The 17,705-nt window shown below is 32.4% G+C and overlaps 2 protein-coding genes across 3 annotated transcripts; one reads left to right on the forward strand and one right to left on the reverse strand.

The window, feature by feature from the left end:
- Positions 1–6,424: 6,424 nt before the first annotated feature.
- Positions 6,425–8,164, reverse strand: LOC123896844. The gene is made up of 4 exons (XM_045947250.1): positions 7,894–8,164; positions 7,147–7,208; positions 6,733–7,009; positions 6,425–6,701 (listed from the first exon to the last, which is right to left on the reverse strand). The coding sequence occupies exons 1-3, from the start codon at positions 8,084–8,086 to the stop codon at positions 6,809–6,811; spliced, it is 456 nt and encodes a 151-aa protein (XP_045803206.1). The 5' UTR covers positions 8,087–8,164; the 3' UTR covers positions 6,425–6,701; positions 6,733–6,808.
- A 4,467-nt stretch (positions 8,165–12,631) lies between these two features.
- Positions 12,632–17,056, forward strand: LOC123911490 (acyl-CoA-binding domain-containing protein 3). Of its 2 annotated transcripts, XM_045962917.1 has the most exons (5): positions 12,632–13,884; positions 15,422–15,527; positions 15,616–15,716; positions 16,171–16,237; positions 16,673–17,056. In XM_045962917.1, the coding sequence occupies exons 1-5, from the start codon at positions 12,977–12,979 to the stop codon at positions 16,682–16,684; spliced, it is 1,194 nt and encodes a 397-aa protein (XP_045818873.1). In that variant the 5' UTR covers positions 12,632–12,976; the 3' UTR covers positions 16,685–17,056. The 2 variants fall into 2 exon arrangements, 1 of the variants encoding a protein (XP_045818873.1); XR_006810546.1 differs by lacking the exons at positions 16,171–16,237; positions 16,673–17,056 and having other exon boundaries at positions 12,690–13,884; positions 15,402–15,527.
- Positions 17,057–17,705: the final 649 nt, after the last annotated feature.

Below are 17,705 nucleotides of genomic sequence, written 5' to 3' on the forward strand. Positions count from 1 at the left end.
TACCCCCCCCCCCCCCCCCCCCCCCTCAACTCTTTGCGGAACATTTTAAAACTCACAGTTAAAATAAATCGGTGGAACTATGTACTCAAAGCTGAAGGTCATAATCCGATGTAGAGGCAACCAGCGATGGAAAATGAGAGTGTATATATGAAACCACTCTGACATTCAAATAAGTATAAGTTTGAGGTGAATGTTAGATTAGAGTGAAACATACCTGACAAAATTGTAATGTGATATTTATATAGGCATAAATATGTTATTAAGCTGATAAACGTAGCATTGGATTTGACCCAATCAAAAGTCAAGTCTAACTCAATTACATTAGAAGCCAAACTATTAGACTATAACAACAAAGCATATAATTTAAATTTGGAGGTCAGATGATTAAATCCCTAAACTATTTTTTGGTGAGAAGCCAAATCAAATGTCAATTAATTGACCTAAATATAGTTATGTCCATCTAAAGGCAAAGCTCTAGCTACTAGCAAATATAATATCTAGATGACATCTATTCTCACATCAAATTTTTATACCAAGTTTTTACACTCTTATAATATACATTGCAGGTCATTTTCTCGTCCTGCAAGCAAGTCATGTTCTTTGGGTATAGATGTATTGACAGTTAGAAATTAATTGTATGACTTGAAAGTGACTTAGGGGATATATAGTATCTCTTCTTCCATCTTTGTGTATGTTTCTCACATGGTAAAATGAAGGCCTTATATATGCATGCATTTTGATAGGGAGTGGGGGAGCATGGAGGCACTTAAATTTACAAATATTAATATAAAAAAAAAAAAGTTTAATAGAAATAGTGTGGACAGCTAGGTACACATGCATGCATTCACTTTTAATGCATATATGTAAATGTAATGATAGGAGCATGTATAATCCTTAGGACCACCTAAAAGTAACTTCCTTCTTGTGCACTCAATTATCATGCATGGTCCTATCTTTTTATCATACATATTAACTAACTAGGGACTACTCTCTTAATTTCACAAATGAGTGTCACTTGTTTATTTTATACAAATTAATGAATAATTAATTTCTAGCCACAATATTTTCGATTTATTTATTTTAATAGGTGAATTTATAGTTATTAGATTACTTGAATTGACAAAAAAAATAAAAATAGATGAAAGCTTTCTAAAATAATTTGCACAAAACTATTAATCATTACTTTGTCGAGAAAATATGGAAAATATGTCTCCAAAAAAATATACCGCAGCTAAGAATTGAAGGAAAAAGAAAAATGATTTACGGGGATTAAATTCAAACTTTGAATTTTTTTTTTATTTCTCAACACTTAAAAATGTGCGATTCTGATCACTATACTTCTTAAGAAATAAAATTTAGCTTTTGCGAATAATTGCATATGAAATGCTGGCTATTTGTCTAATGAAAGTGCTAATGATGGGGTTTTCACTGTTTTATTGCAAATACAAATCAATCATTGTTTAACATCAATTGCGATTTCCATTATGATTTTTTTTTGAATAATAATTTTTTAGTACAAAATTTTCATTATGATCTTTATTATCCCAACAAAAAAAGTAACATTTGGTCCTATGATCTTAGTTCAGCTGACAGGGACATTGCATTATATGTGTAGGGGTCGGGGTTCGAACCCCGGTCATCCCATTTATTCATTTTGATGATAAAATTTTTATCCACTAAACTACTTAAAAAAAAATGTATAAAAACAATAAGGAGCAAGAGGCTTCTTTGGTATGATTTTGCTAGCTAGGCAAAAAAGCATATTTTCAGGATGCTCCTACCTGTAGTGTCTTTCTCGATGTTTTCTAAATCACACTATTCCATTTATTCGTGACATACTTTGATCCTTTTTGCCAGGGTTGTTCCAAAACCCAAATGAGTAATGTAGGGGCCTTAAACTATTTTTCTACTTAATATTATTAAAACTATATTTTAAAAAGAAAATACATACTATTTTATTAGCAAAAATACATCATATTATAAACTCCCACTTAAAGTAAAAAGTCATTTTCAAACTTTGCTTTATGCCTCACTTTATGTTGAGAGGAAAACCCCATTTTTTGTCATTCAGAACAAAATTCTAATGATCATTCGGTATTACAGTGAATTTGACAAAATCATTCTGTATTACAATATATAATTCATTTTTTGTTATTAATCGAAGATTAAAAGTTCACACTTAATTAATCCAAGAATCATGTAATCAGATTAGAATATAATTACTTTAATTAATCACTAGAGAATGTCGTATGGATTGGATTAAGGGGGGGAGGAAATTTCTGAACTCAGTCAAGATGGTATTATAAAATAACAAAAGCATATAAACTTTCCATTAAGTACTAATATAATTCTCTCCTACACTTCTCCCTAGGGGTGTACATGGGTTGGGCAAATCCGGTCGACCCGGTCAAACCCACCCAATCCAACCCAAAAAAGTGGGTTGGGTCGGGTAAGTGGGTGAATATGGATTTCAAAAATGAAAAACCCATTAAAAAAATCGGGTTTCGGGTAAAACCGGACCCAACCCAAAAAACCCACTAACCCACTAGTGCTATGTTTCTTGAATTTTTTTTATGAAAATACTAAAGATTTTTTCATTTGATTATTAAATATTTTTATATTGAAAATGAGTTATACTATGTTTTACGAAAATAAAAAAGATTGAATAATTTTCATAAACAAATATATAGTGATTCATGATTTAGTCATTTGATATTAAAAAAAACAAAAACATCATTCGGATAACACGCTATCCAACCCGTAAATTAGTAGTTTTACACAAAAAAAAAGGGTGATTATTTTTTATAGTGAAAAAAAGTTACCCTATTTTTCAAGAAAATACATTGATTGACTTATTTTTATGAAAAAAATATGATGATTCAACATTTAGATATTTAATATAAAAAAAATTGGAAAATAATTTGGGTAACCCACAACCCAACCCAATCCAACCCGGAAATTAATGGATTTACCCAACCCGGCCCAATGTTATAACGGGTGGTTATTTTACTAAACCCAACCCGGAGTACCATATGTGGTTTGAGTTTTGGTTTTGGCCAAACCCAACCCAATCCGGCCCACGTACACCCCTACTTCTCCCCAATTCAAGTATATATTTTAATTCAAGTATCACTTCACTTTACCACTTTCGTAAACTTTGTCAGCTTAAAAGCATATCAATATGACTAGATTGCTAATTAAAGAGAAAGTGAATAGATTTGACCAAGTAGAAAGAGTTTGATCACATATTAAGAAAAGTAAGTACAAAATCACTAGAGAAAAAAAAGAAAGTAACATATGCGGAATAGTTGGTTAAGTAGCGTGTATTGTTCATAACTTTATGATCAGTTAAAATCAATAACCGAACAACCCGTACATGATTAAACATTATTAATAGATTAGATGTTTTTTTTTGAGAAAATGCAAGTTACTTGAGAAACACTTCAAACATTGATTATGACTTATCACATATGAGTTCCTATAGTAACTTGTCACCCACCCTAACGAAATATTGTTTGCGCACTTAAATTGAAAGGGTTTCCAGGGCTTCAACAATTGATGTTTTACTCGGTCCCATTTTTACCAATTTGATAATTGTGATGGCATAGTTGAGTTTGGAACTCAACTCTGGATATAAGAAGAAGTAAAATCGATCAAGGTTGATGTAATTGATTAAGATACATTAATTTTGATCGATTTGATGTCTTCTCATATTTAAGATCGTATGATATATATTATTCTCTCTCTCAAAATATAAACAAAAGTTGATTAACAAAAGTGAATGTATTTTGTCCTTGTCTAAATATTTAACCAAATACATCAGGTTTCTTTAACTCATATTTTCTTATATTTTAAAAAGGAAAGTATTTTTTTTAGAAGATCAACTCAATAAGATATGTCATGTGTTATAAAAGCTAATGAAAAGATCGATGATGTTGGGTGGTAGGTCTCTCCCAAAGTGATGAGCCCACAAAGTGGCGGAACTAGGGGTGGTTTAGGTGGGTCACGACTCACCCCCACCTCCAAGAAAAGATTTATAGGTGATCGATTGTTTTTGCCTTGTTCATAGTTAATATGTTATGGTTTTTTTTTCTTTCTTTTTGTGTATTTTGTTCCTCGTTTTGGAGTTGAGATCCTCTCCATTTCTTATGTTTTCCATTTCTTTCATTACCAAAGTTTTTAAATATTTTTGGGTGTATAAATGATATTTGGACCCACTTGATGTCACATTTTTGCATTTATATACCCAAAACTATATAATAATGGGGGAAATGGAAAGAATTAGAAATGGAGAGGATCCTAACTCCTCGTTTTGTATTTTCTGTTCTTCCTCGTGTATTTTATTCTCTTTTTTAGTATTTTGTGTTGTATGATTTGGTAAGTGAATTTCTATATAAAAATAAGAAAGTAACATAAACTATCAATTTATAAAGGAAAATAAAATCACAATAGACCAATTTAAATCGATGGCAAATTTAAAAGACCATAGGTATATGTAATTAGGTCAAAAAATAAAGAATAACATGTTGCATTGGGCTTGATCCATGTGTGTGAGAAACTAATTTAAGAGAATTTAATTTTGAATTCTTGTAAGCAGAAACATTATCATCAATAGAAAGCGTGTCGCACCAGAATCGAAAAAGAGTTAGGATATGTTTGGAGTTTAAGAGGGAAAACGTGAGAAAATAATTATTTCGATTAACATATAGTAGCATTATTATAATATAATCGTTTTGTACCAAACAAAATACATATAAAAATAGTTTTACAACACATCGAAAAACTTTTTACTCAAAAATTCATAAGTGTTTTCTTCGAGCATTTTGAGATGTAAAATCATTTATAATCCATTCAACATCAATCTTTTTCATCACATCCTTTTAAATTTACAAAGTTGTCAAACCGTTCAATCTTTGTTATGATATTAATGATCTCAACTCTCAAGTAGGTTTTAATCGCATCAACCTCAACTTTTTAAGTGCAATATAGCATCATTTAAGACTTGATCAGAAGTCTCTTCATTCCTCCTCCAGTGTTCTATTATATAGCTCAAAAACAGAAGCAATTAACAACAGCAATGAATGACAATGAAACTCCCATGCCACACCCTTAAATACTTGTTGTATACTTACCACATTCTCTAGTCCTACCTTCTCTGTTTGTAAATTATTACAAAATAATATTAATTTGTATAAATATTACATTGCCAATGAGTCTAGTTGCAACAATGTAGCATAAACAAGGTTGGCATAAAAGATCACGTTTAGTAACAACAACACAAGGTTGACATAATGTAGGTAGTAAAGTGTAGGGTGAGGATAGAAACAAATTAAATTTCCTTGGTTTTAAAATTAGAAGAAGCCCAAGTCCAATGTAATGATGGAGTAAAACGTGACAAGACCCACACTTTGGCCAACAGAAGTAAACAAGAGGTTAGTCAGATTTACACAAATCTTTGTTGTTTACATGTGTTTTTTCCTTCTAAACTGCTAGTGTTGCTCGAGTTATAGAACTTGAAATTTGTTCTTCATAAGTTATAGAACTCGAATTACGTGTTTATATTTTCTAACATATTTCTTGTCGGTGTTTCAGAAATGAATAGAATCCTGGATAGAGTTATGGTTAAACGAACCTGGACAATATGCAAGATATATCATCCTAAAAAAAGACTAATTCTTAAAACCAACATAACAAACAATATAATGCTCATTTTGTTAACAAGTCTTACGGCAGTTACGTGATGTCATGAATATGTGTTTATAAGTGAGGACAATCATCACCTTACAAGCCGGTTTTACAAGGATAAGTTATGCCCAATTCCCGATTCTAAGATGGTATTAGAGCCTCCTCCGCGATTCGCTGCGCCGCCTACTATCAGATTTCTGACTGGACCATCCACCATTTATGTCTGCGCCCCAAGCCCAAGAGCACTGGGCGCAAGGGGGTGTATTAAAAAGTCTCACATCGGTTGCGAGATGGTTTGAATATGTGTTTATAAGTGAGGGCAACCCCCACTTTACAAGCTGGTTTTGTAGGGATGAGCAAACTCCCAATTCTAAGACATATTGTAGGCCAAGTCTTAATACATAAAGACTTTTTGTTTTCATACAAGTGTACAAGATATTTCATATTTATGGCTTGTAGAAATGAACATCTCAGTCACAAAGGATTTGAGAACTTTGCAAATCAAGGAGATGGTAGAAGGACTAGCTTAATTGCAAATCCCAAAAGTAATATGCACAAACTTCTTGAAGAGAAAAAAACTTGGTGATCCAATTCCTATAAATGTCTTCGCACTGATAAGAATGAAAGAATTTACCTCTAATGAATTCAATGAGTATTGTCAAAAAGTGGGAATCAAAAGACATGAGGCAGTAAAAAGATAGTGAATGCGATAATTTTGTTGAAGTAAAAAGTGTCACAATATGTTGGAGTATAGTTAAAAGAAAGATCAAAAGAAAAGAAATAAAGTTCATAGCTGAAAACACTTAAAAATTATTACTGCTAAAATACATTACATTACATCCATTGTTATTTCAGAACAATAACACATGAAAAACCAAAGATTACATAGCAAATAAAGCAAACAACCTGTGCAAACTAAAGACAACACACAACAGTACAGTCTTCACTTTGAGCATGAGAAATGCCACCCAACATACTCTTTTAGAAGACACTTTTTGACCCAACAACAATAGCTAAAGTGTTAAATATTGGTCATAACACTAGCTAGTGTACTACATTTCTAGCATTATTGCAATCTTCTTAGCATTGGTTCTTCTAGCATAAAGAAAATAACAAGTTGTGACTAATCATAGTCATCTTGACCAGGAGGACTAGGAGGTGGAGGTTTTGGAATGAATGGCATAAGAGGAGTTCCATGCTGAATTGGTCCTGGATTTACATTCTTTGCTACATCTGGTGATGGATCGATTGGATTGTAATCTTCAAGTGTTACTTGATCGCCTATATTGACTTTTTCATTGCTTTTAATCTTATGAACATTTTCCTAAAAATTTAATGAAATTGAACACTTATAAAATATACAATTCGATCGCAAAAAAGTAATATTATTTGGTCATGTAGTTTATGAAGCCGTGTCTAATTTAAGAAATGGAAATAATAGAATCCTAAGATGAAGCGTACCTTAAGTTTCTTGCTTCCTGCAATTGGTGTTGTTTTATCACCATGTCTTGAATTAACCAAATCTGAGGTGACATTAAAAAAATATTTGAGTGGAATATTTACATGAAAGGCTCGCATAAAATACTTGTATAATTTCAAAAACTCAAGTTTTGAGAGAAATTATCAAGTCTCAACTATGCTTCTGAGAATCAAAACAATAATAGCAAAACCAATGTTTTTAAATGCAATTGCAATTAATCATGATTTTTTTTAAATGGCTAATGTTAATAGTTAGTTGTTACTTTTGTTAGATAGGGCATGAGGGAGTTAAATTCATGACCTCCTTATCATTCTAATTAATCTCTCTGTTCCTCCAACAAACTCCCAAATCACCTTAAGACTCTTGTCTCCTGGATAAATGGAGTGTCCGGAGTTGAAACACAACTCCGACTCTGCATATAAAATGTCTTTATCAACTAAACTAAGCTCACCGTAAAAGATCAATCATGTTTATAGAGAAAAAAAAAGGAATTAAAACAATGCATGCAAGAAAAAATTTGGGAATTGGAAACTTTTATGACCAATGCATGCACCCTGCTCTTCCCAAAGATAACATGAAAATAAAAATTATAATTGTTAAAGTCAAAACAATATTGGAAGTCCAATCTATTTCTTTGATAGAAGATTCAGACTCATATAGGATGATTTAGATGAGCAATAATGCCAAAACAATATTAGAGAAAGTTAATTAAGAAGGAAAAGACGGACCGGAGGAGACAAAGAGGTTGGTGGTGGGATCCGCCATCTGTCGAGTGGAAGTAGCTCCTGAAGGTGGTGGTGTGGTATCCGCCACTGTAGCCGTCATCGTCGAAGCCATGGGGATTAAGCTAAAAATGCAAAACCCAGTTTGGTGGGTTGAAAGAAGGACAGAGAGAAAAAGAAAGAAGGAATAATTAGTCATGATATCAAATATCTTCCTTAATTATATTGGGTCAAACAAGTTGCAATATCAAATACTATACTATGACCCTTTTTCCTAAACAAGAAGAAGAAGAAGAAGAAGAAGAAGAAGAAGAAGAAAGAAAGCAGCTAGTACTGTATTTCACTACAAATTAATGGTGCATTTATGGTATGTTTAGTTGCTTATTTTGTGTGTCAGTAGTATCAGTAGGGGTAATAATAACTAATGTGCTTTGGGGCTCGCATTTCACTACTACAAATGCTGCATTTAAGAATGGATCAGAACTCTCTTCATTCATTCCTCCCTCCCCTGTTCTATTCTATTATTAGCTCAACAAAGCAATGAGTAGTATAAGGTTGTAGAATAAGGTTTTAAATTGCGGGCCGCAACCGCATCAGAAGTCGTATCAGACGTTTTCAGCGATGTAAATTTTCTTACCAAAAAATAAAATTTATGAACTTCAAATCCTAATTTGTGTCAAATATAATGAAAAATCATACTTTTAACAATATTTCAAGAGGAGGGTTATATTGACTCCAAGAGTAAGTTATAAAAACTACTCCAAATCATGACCTTTGTTTTTAATTTCAATTAATGGCTAAGATTGATTCATAATAATTAGTTGGGTGAGACTTATTTTTTTATCACACTGGAAAATGAACATTATCAAAACATTTTTCAAATTGAAGAGAATGAATTAATTATAATCATTAATTGTCAAAACAAGATTCTCCCTTTTTTTTTTCCACTTCTACTTGCATATTACATGGAATCTCTTCAAAAACATTGACATCCATTACTAAAAATCTGTTTGTTTCTTCAACAAAATCATTACAAATTAAATTATTAAATTAACCTATTGTTCAAATTTGTAAAAAAAGAAAACAAAAAATATTGAACTAATAATAAGAAAAGTACAAGCAAAGAGAATATTGTAACAAAAAAAGCATACACCACAAAAAAAAATGGTACACTTGTAAAATTGAAAAGAAAAGAAGCATACCGTAAAAAATTTAATGAAAAGAAGCAGGATTGTCAAACGATTAGTGTTACATCATTTCAGAGTGTGTGGAATCCTTGTTTTCCTATGTGATCAAAAAATAAGTCTCAATTGATGATTATAATTTATTCATTCTCTTCTATTTAAGGTATGTTTTGATAATTTTCCAATACAATAAAAAAATAAGTCTCACTTTGTGTTTTATGATCAATCAATCTTAGCCATTAATTGAAATTAAAATCAAAGGTCATGATTTGGAGTAGCTTTTATAACTTACTCTTGGAGTCAATATAACCCTCCTCATATTTCAATTGTATATTTTAAGAACATTCAAATTAATGTTTATAAAATAAATTAAGACTATGCAATAGTGGATAAATAGTGTAGTTACATAGTAGTTTTATTTTATATAGCTTGTGAAATTTCAAAATGATTTCATGCTGCACAGCCGCATTGCGCGTTGCAGCAACCGCAATGATCGCATTCGCAACAACCGCATCCGCGACCGTAATTTAAAACATATAAGTCGCTTTTAGAATGAAAAAAATTGTAGTATTAAATTATAAGTTGATTTACAATAATTCATTGTCTTTCTTAAAAGATAAATTTGTAAAAATAATATTAGTTGTCAACAAATTTAATGTTACAACTCATTTTCTTAATCTCCGCAATTTTCTCAATATAATCTTATAATTAGTGACAAGGTATTACATTTTAATAAGAAGGGGGTATTTAACAAGAAACAATGAATGATGATGAAACTCCTATGTGATAATGTGACACTCCTTAAATACTTGTACTCAACAAAATACTCTATCGGTTCCAAAATGTAAGTCACTTTGACATTTTTTACGCAGGAATTGTTAACTTTTGTGAATGTTGTAAAAAATTATAATGTTTGTCATTTTTTACCCTTCACATAACATTTAAAGTTTTGTAAAATAAAAAAAACTTTATAGTAACTTTTCATTTCTCTTTCATTGATATGCGTAGAAGTATGACATGTCATGAAACTCCAATAATAAAACAAAGGGTCTTGTTAACATGTGCATATAAGGCACATGATAAGGTATCTTAATATAGAAATTTAGCATTTAATGATACAAGACATTTAATGCTTGAAAAGTTAAAATGCACAAATTTTAAGGCATAATTTCTATTTTTACTACCTTAACATGTGCCATATATGCACATATTAACGGTCTCCTAAAACAAATAACGTATGAATTATTAACCTATAAAATTCTCTTTGATACTCTTATCAAATACTCCATAGATGAGATTAAATTTAAATCAGTTATGGGTACATCTCTTTTGGAGGAAAATCATGTGAGAGTTAGATTGTGGTTTTGTTTCTTTTAAATCAATTTTTTTTTAAAAAATATTACCTCTATTTTTTTATTAGAAACAGTCAATTTTTTAAGTTCATTGAATAACAGTTAAGAAGTCTTACATCGGTTGACCTGGATGTGTGTTTATTAGTGAGGATAATCCTCACCTACAAACCGGTTTTGCAAGGACGAGTTAGACATAAATCTCGATTCTAAGACTAATGTATTTGGTGTATATCATCCACTATAAAAGATATAGGTTAAAATTATATAAATAGTACTTATGTCTTAAAAAACAAATTTGAACTGTTTAGAAAATAAAATGTATAATTTTAAAATCAAAATTTCTAATTTTAGTTCACCTAATAATTGTCATAAAGGCACATATTAGTATTTTTTTTTTTTTTAAGTTGGCAATTAAAAAAGTTTTGGATTAGAAAAACTAAAATTAAGACGTAAAATAAGTTGTTGTAAAATGCAGGTAGAATGTAGGTAGTACATATAAGTAGCGATGTAAGGTCGTTAATGTAGGTAGTAAAATGCAGGGTGAGAATAAAATGAAATTTCCTAGGATTTGAAATCAAGGGGCAGGTAGGAGAAGCTCAAGTCCAATGTAATGGAGTAAAACGTGAAAAGGCCCACACTTTGGAGAACGCAAGTAAACGGGCCTTACTATCTAAAAAGTTAGAGATTTACGTGTGCCACCATACCAATTTCTCGCACGCCCTATGTTTTTTCCGTTTTACTCTTCTGCTATTTAAGTAACGGACGTTATAAATGTAGAATATTTTTTAGAGGTCCTCTACCTAAGTAGAAGACGGAAGTATTTTGATAAATTCATAATGCGCGAGAAAATAAGTAGAATGACAAAAATAAATCTCAAAATTATAATATTTTGATCTCTCTAAACTTCTAGGCTCTCATGCCCCCAACAAAACATTTTTATCTCAGCTTGAGTTCTAGAATTCAATTGCTTGACATATATAGACTTGACCCCCACCCACCCAACCATTTCTTTCCTTTCTAAAAAAATACCAAAATAAATTCCTAAAACTTTCAAAATCCGAAACCACCTACACGGTGCCATTTTTCATCAAATCTTTGATGAGCATACACGTTTTCAAAAAAAAACAAAACATTAGTACATATTTATTCAAATCTTTATTGTTTGAGTTCTAGGACTCGAACTATGTTCTTCATAAGTTCAGATTCCATAACTCGAATTGGATGTTTGTGCTATGTTTTCTAGTCAATGCTTTAGAAATAAATAGAAGCTTAAACTGAGTTATGGCATGCAAGAATCACTAAATGCATGAGAGAGAAAAAGACACTCGATTGGATGATATCAATAATAAGCATTAGTAGATGTGCATGTATTAAAAACATTGTGTTTAAGACCGTGCAATTATTAGTAGGGTCTTGTTAACATGTGTCCTTATGACACATGTTAAGATATACAAAAATAGAAATTCAACATTTAATGATATGAGAAATTTAATGCTTCAAAAGTCAAAATGCACAAATTAGTATTTAATAATTTCTATTTTTGCTTCCTTAACATTGTTGGATATGTATGCAGACATAAGAAGATGCAAAGATTTGATTTGTTAGCGTGCAAACATTAATCATACACATGTAAAACGTCTTGAAAGGAATAAGAGTGCAAACATTCTAGTTAATTTCATTGTTGTTTTGGACTGGGGCCTAATTGCAATCCACTCACTTAGGCATTGAGCTCGGTCCATAAACACGTTGGCCCAAAAACCACATATTTCTTCTCAACGTTAACGGTTAACCCTTATGCAATGACGATCAACGTTAACTCTTATGCAATGACTGTCAACGATTGACATCTATTATCAATCACAATATTTTAGTTGTTATTCTATCGTATTTAAGAAGAGTACTATCTGTCACTTCCATTCTAATCAGATAAGATCAATCGTATAAGACAACCCGCCACACAAGACCCCTCCATCCTAAGTCAAAAAAAAAAAAAAAACCCTCCATCCATCACGTCACAAGTGATCCTACCGCCGGCGGCTAACAACAGCGGAAACAAGTGGTGAATGAAAATAATCGACGTGGTGGTGACTCATGTACATATCCATGATCCATCCATATTTTGCACTTTTCCGTTACAACACGTCGGTGACTCTGTCACCCGTATCTCGCTACAACAACAATAAAGACCCCACACAAAGAAAAAGTTACAACAATTTACATTTTTTTATCATTAAATCTTAATCTTATAAACAAACAAAACAAGAAAATAAAAATAAATGTGCGTTACTATTCAAGAGCATAAAGCAAAAAAACCCGCAGAATATGCTTTACTCTGTTATGCAGAAAGATCATTATCCTTTCCTCTTTTTTCTTCTGTTCCTTCCTTCTAATCATTTCCTTCCTAAATTCTAAATCCTCTTTCTATTATTTCACCTCTCTCTCTCTCTCTCTCCATAACAAACCCTAACGTTCTAATTCCTAATCCAAATTCTTTTAAATCTTAGCGTTTCATTTAGATTTTCATTTTATTTCACAATAATAGAAACTATTATTATGGAGCTTGTAACTGCAAGTGATCTTCTCGTAACTGCATCTGTGGCACTTCTTATTTCATTCATCGTTGCAAAACTTGTTTCCTTTGCCACCACCGACACTCATGTTCATGTTCATCACCAACCGGTTGGTCCGGTTCATCGAGTTGAAAACCGGTTGACGGTTCACTCACCTCAAAGAAAGAGCCGAACCGGTTTTATTACTCCGGTTCATGTTACTGCAATAGCGAAGAATTTAGAAACCGAACATGATAATACTAGAGACGCTACGGTTGTGTCCGATTCAAATGTTGCCGGTGAGTTACCACCGACAAAATCGGACGTAAGAGACGCTACGGTTGATTCCGGTTCCAACGTTACCGGCGAGTTACCGCTGACAAGTTCAGACGTAACAGAGGCTAAGGTTGATTCCGGTTCTAACGTTGCTTTCGAGTTACCGGCGACAAACTCAGACGAAACAGAGACTAAGGTTGATGATTCCGGTTCCAAAGTTGGTGTCGAGTTGACGCCGATAAGCTCAAACGAAGTAGATACTAAGGTTGAATTCCATTCCAACGTTGTTGGTGATTTTTCGAAAGAAGAAACCGTCGTGAAAAGTGGTGATTCTGTTGAACGGAGGAACGATGAAGTTGTGGAAGAAATGATTGAAGAAAAATCAACTGAGAAGGTTGATGATGAAGATGAAGATGAAGATGAAGATGAAGATGATTGGGAATGGGAAGGGATTGAGAGGAGTGAGGTGGAGAAGATGTTTATGGAGGCTACAGAATTTGTTGGTGAGAAAGGGTATATTGGTAATTGTGATGATGATTTGGAGATGGAGTTGTATGGACTTCATAAGGTTGCTATGGAAGGACCTTGCCGTGAATCTCAACCAATGCCACTTAAACTCTCTGCACGTGCTAAATGGTATCAAATTTTTCATGTTAATCGATTTATGCTTTGTTCAATTGCATTGCCTTGTTATTTGGATGAATGCTGTTTTATTAGACGACTATGCTTATTTTGAACATAGCAATGATGTTTATTTACTTATTGCTAAAATTACTAAAATGTTGTCACAACACTGCACAAGGATGACACCCACAAATCGAGAAACGGTCCAAATAAATTTATCTAGTGGTGAGGGGTTTGACTGGTATCCATGAGGTCTTAGGTTCAAATCTCGTTAGCTTAATGTAACCAACAAAATGTTTTCAGCTTATTTGTAACTTATGGTCCAAGCTTACATAAGATATAGTTATAGCAAAATATAAAATGAAGATCAATTGTTTTTATACATGCTACGAGTTGTTTTCATAAGCTATATATTAGAGAACTTGTGAAAATAAGCTGAAAAGAACTTATGAAAATTATCATAAGTTGTTTTCATAAGTTCTTCCAAACTGGCAAAAATTATGCCAGTAGCTAAGGCCAAATAAATCAATTCAAATAGGTCCTTTATAATAATTAATAATATGATGAAATGTTTGTTAGATGTCATTGTAAAAGTAAATCTATAGCCTGCTTACAATGATTCATTTTGGTAAGTTTGGACTTTGGATATATAGCTTATTGAGCTCTTTTCATATGAAAACTTATGTATAAGTTGTTTCTAGAATCAAATAGGAAATGCAAGTAAGTTATGCATCAGTTTAAAACAGGTTATGGAAATAAGCTACTTAGGGGAAAATAAAACTAAGCTGAGAACAGCTAATGGAAATAAGTTAATTGGGGGAAATAATAAAAATAAGTTGAAAACAGCTTGTGAATATACCGTAAGCTATTTTTAGAAGTTTTTCCATACCCTTAAATGTAAATGTATCATAGAAGCTCACACATGCTCTCCCAAACACCCCTTTAATCTTGTTCATTCATACAAGTTTTACCAAATTTCATACCCAATATAATTTTCCTTTTAAATGAAGCAAGAAATTAGTCATATCACGGACCCACCATATGATTGGTTACAAGATCCTTTTATTAGTAATAGTACGTTGTACAAGTAGAAATTGTAGCAATCCAATCAATACCAAATTTTGTTAGGTACAGAAAGATGAAAATTTGTTTGTTTCTGGTTAGAGGTTAAGTTTGAATCACTAGGAGAAAGTACACGAAACAAAACCTAATTGGATACACTAATCCATAAATAAATAGCCATTAGGCTACTATGATCCTAGCAAAAGTAGTCACTCGGTCGTTCAAATGAATTTGACTGGCATTCCCCGAGAAAGAACATACACAAAATATGGAGTGATAGTGAACGAATCACTAAAACTAAGATACAAAGGTTATTCATGAAGGAAAAATTAGGCGTGAAACGATCAAATTTGATGAATAAATGTAAGCATCACATACTACCGGTGTGCTATACAAGTTGCATGGTATAGCTTGATAGCTAGTTATAATAGCAGGGTTGAGAGCTGCTTTTTATGAATGATCGACAGTACTGCTTACGTTGTGCAAGGAATGCTTGGCAAAAGCTGGGGAACATGAGTCCAGAGGTTGCGATGGAGCGATATATCAGCCTTCTTTCAGATAAATTTCCCGAATGGATGAAGAATACTTCTGCTGTGAGTTTGTATTGTTGATGCATACTGTGTTTTCATTGCTTAAGTCACATGAGCAATGGAATTGAGACAATCTTTTTTCTTTTTGCAGGGAATAACTGAAGAGAAACCCACAGGATCAGAAGTTTCGGAGTCTGGTGCTACTAATTCGAGCTCAGCTTTGTCTCATCAACAAATAATCTTAACCGAAAGGTAGTGCTTTTATCATTATAACTGTTTTGGTTTTGATCATACCTCTGTTTTGATCACGGAAGCTACAACTCGGAGCTTTGATTTCGATTCCAAACATGTTGATCCTGTTGGTTAAAATCGATTTTGAAGTAAATTGATTTATATTTGACATTTTTTTAACTTTAAAAGTAAGTTTGATGTAATATGAATGTATGTGTTTTCAATGCAAAGACTACTTTTTATCAATCAAATTTAGTCAAATGAAGTTAAAATCAATTCTGATATGAAGTAATCAAACATCTCAAAATCATGTTTGGTTCAGACTTCAAAAATAAAATCAAATTTCATATCTCAAAACACTGCATCCAAACACGTGCTAACCTTTCGTTCAATATTGTTAGATTGAAATTTTGCTTGGCTCATCCCCTCACTTTTCGGTATATCTGATTTTTCGGCGTCAATCTATCTCTTGCAGGGAACTTGTTCAAGAGTTTGGTGCCCCGAAGCTTATCCCAGATACAGAGTCAGATTCGGAGAACAATGTAAGATTCTGAAATCATTCAGAATGATGATTCATTGACGAATGATCAATACCTTAGATATATCGAAGATTATTTGAAAATACATTATCTGATGAACAAGTCACAATTCTAAAGCCTTGGTATTTTAATTTCTTATAAACCACTATTTTAAAGCACTTGCACAATAATGAAGAGCCAAAATTGCAAATCATGTTAGAAAATGCTTTAAGTATACATAATCAGCTGGAGACATTTCTTCATCTTATAAATGTTGACTTGTTTCTGAAGCTATTGTACCACCACTGTTATATTTACTTGTGTCACCACTCGAGTCTTCTAAAATCTTAAAAGCCTAAAGCTGTTTAGAACTTATGGTTAGAACTTAGAATTATTTCAGTAATTGAAATTCTTAAATGAGTTGCTTACACATAAGTTAGCTGGTATGGAATTTTTCAGGTTAAGAAATGATGGCGCCTATCTCTGCTTACATTCTGCGCCACAGGACATTTTCCTATATTCTTTTCAGCAAAAAGAAGATCGATTCCATGAATATAAGTTCTTTTCTTATTGAAGAATATAAATTCTTGGGCTGTTTGTCTTCTCCTTTGTTCCTTAAATCCAGTGTTGATTGTGACGTGTACTTCAATATTAAACCGTTAAATGTTAATAGATATTTGATGTAGATAAATAAGTGTGTGTGTATATATATGATCTTATTGCTGCTAAAGGTTAAGAGTTCCTTGAAACTAATTTACAATTCTTACCTCACTCCTATGATGATTTTAAATGTGATTGCATTCTTTCAATTTGATCAATGAAGTTCTCAATTCAAACTTCAAAGTGCCTAATTTTGAATTGCTTAGTAATGAGAAATCCATCTATATTCACTATCTTTTGCTATTGGATTTATATGAACTGCAGTGAATTTTGTGATGTATAGTGCGTAGTTAGTAAAGTAGAGGCAAAATCCTCACCACACAAGCTCTGGTTTTGTAGGGTTGAGATAGATTCAACTCTCAATTTTAAGATGGTATAAGAGTCTCCTCCATAATCCGATGGGCCGTCTGCTATCAGGTTTTTGATCGGGCCATCTACTATTTATATCCGCGTCCCAAACCCAATAGTGTTGGGCGCGAGGGAGTGGGGTGTTTTAAGAAGTCTCACATCGGTTGCGAGATGACTTAATATGTGTTTATAAAGTAGAGACCATCATCACCATACAAGCTGATTTTCTAGGATTGTGTTAGGTCCAACTCTCAATTCTAAGAGTTTCTCTCAATTCTAAGAGTTTGAAAACCCAAGCTTAAATACACAAGTAGAGTGGAAGTTCTGCATTATAGCTTAAGAATAATAGTTATTAGTATAGGACTATAGGATCATTTGAACATGAGTGTAATTGTCAATGCATGTGGATGAAAGGGGGGTTCCCGACAAATGAAAAAATTCGACCCATGTTTGGTCTCATGGACCACTGCAATACAAACCTAAG

Source organism: Trifolium pratense, linkage group LG1 (assembly GCF_020283565.1).
Source record: "Trifolium pratense cultivar HEN17-A07 linkage group LG1, ARS_RC_1.1, whole genome shotgun sequence".
In the NCBI taxonomy this organism is placed as follows: domain Eukaryota; kingdom Viridiplantae; phylum Streptophyta; class Magnoliopsida; order Fabales; family Fabaceae; genus Trifolium; species Trifolium pratense.

Bases quoted from the DNA above. Each gene is read 5' to 3' on its own strand.
- LOC123896844 (XM_045947250.1), bottom strand. From the start codon at position 8,086: ATGACTAATTATTCCTTCTTTCTTTTTCTCTCTGTCCTTCTTTCAACC. The intron at 7,209-7,893 runs GTCCGTCTTTTC...ATGTCACCTCAG, and splicing joins CAACCTCTTTGTCTCCTCCG to ATTTGGTTAATTCAAGACAT. The intron at 7,010-7,146 runs GTACGCTTCATC...TTAAATTTTTAG, and splicing joins CAGGAAGCAAGAAACTTAAG to GAAAATGTTCATAAGATTAA.
- LOC123911490 (XM_045962917.1), top strand. From the start codon at position 12,977: ATGGAGCTTGTAACTGCAAGTGATCTTCTCGTAACTGCATCTGTGGCA. The intron at 13,885-15,421 runs GTATCAAATTTT...ACGTTGTGCAAG, and splicing joins CTCTCTGCACGTGCTAAATG to GAATGCTTGGCAAAAGCTGG. The intron at 15,528-15,615 runs GTGAGTTTGTAT...TTCTTTTTGCAG, and splicing joins GGATGAAGAATACTTCTGCT to GGAATAACTGAAGAGAAACC.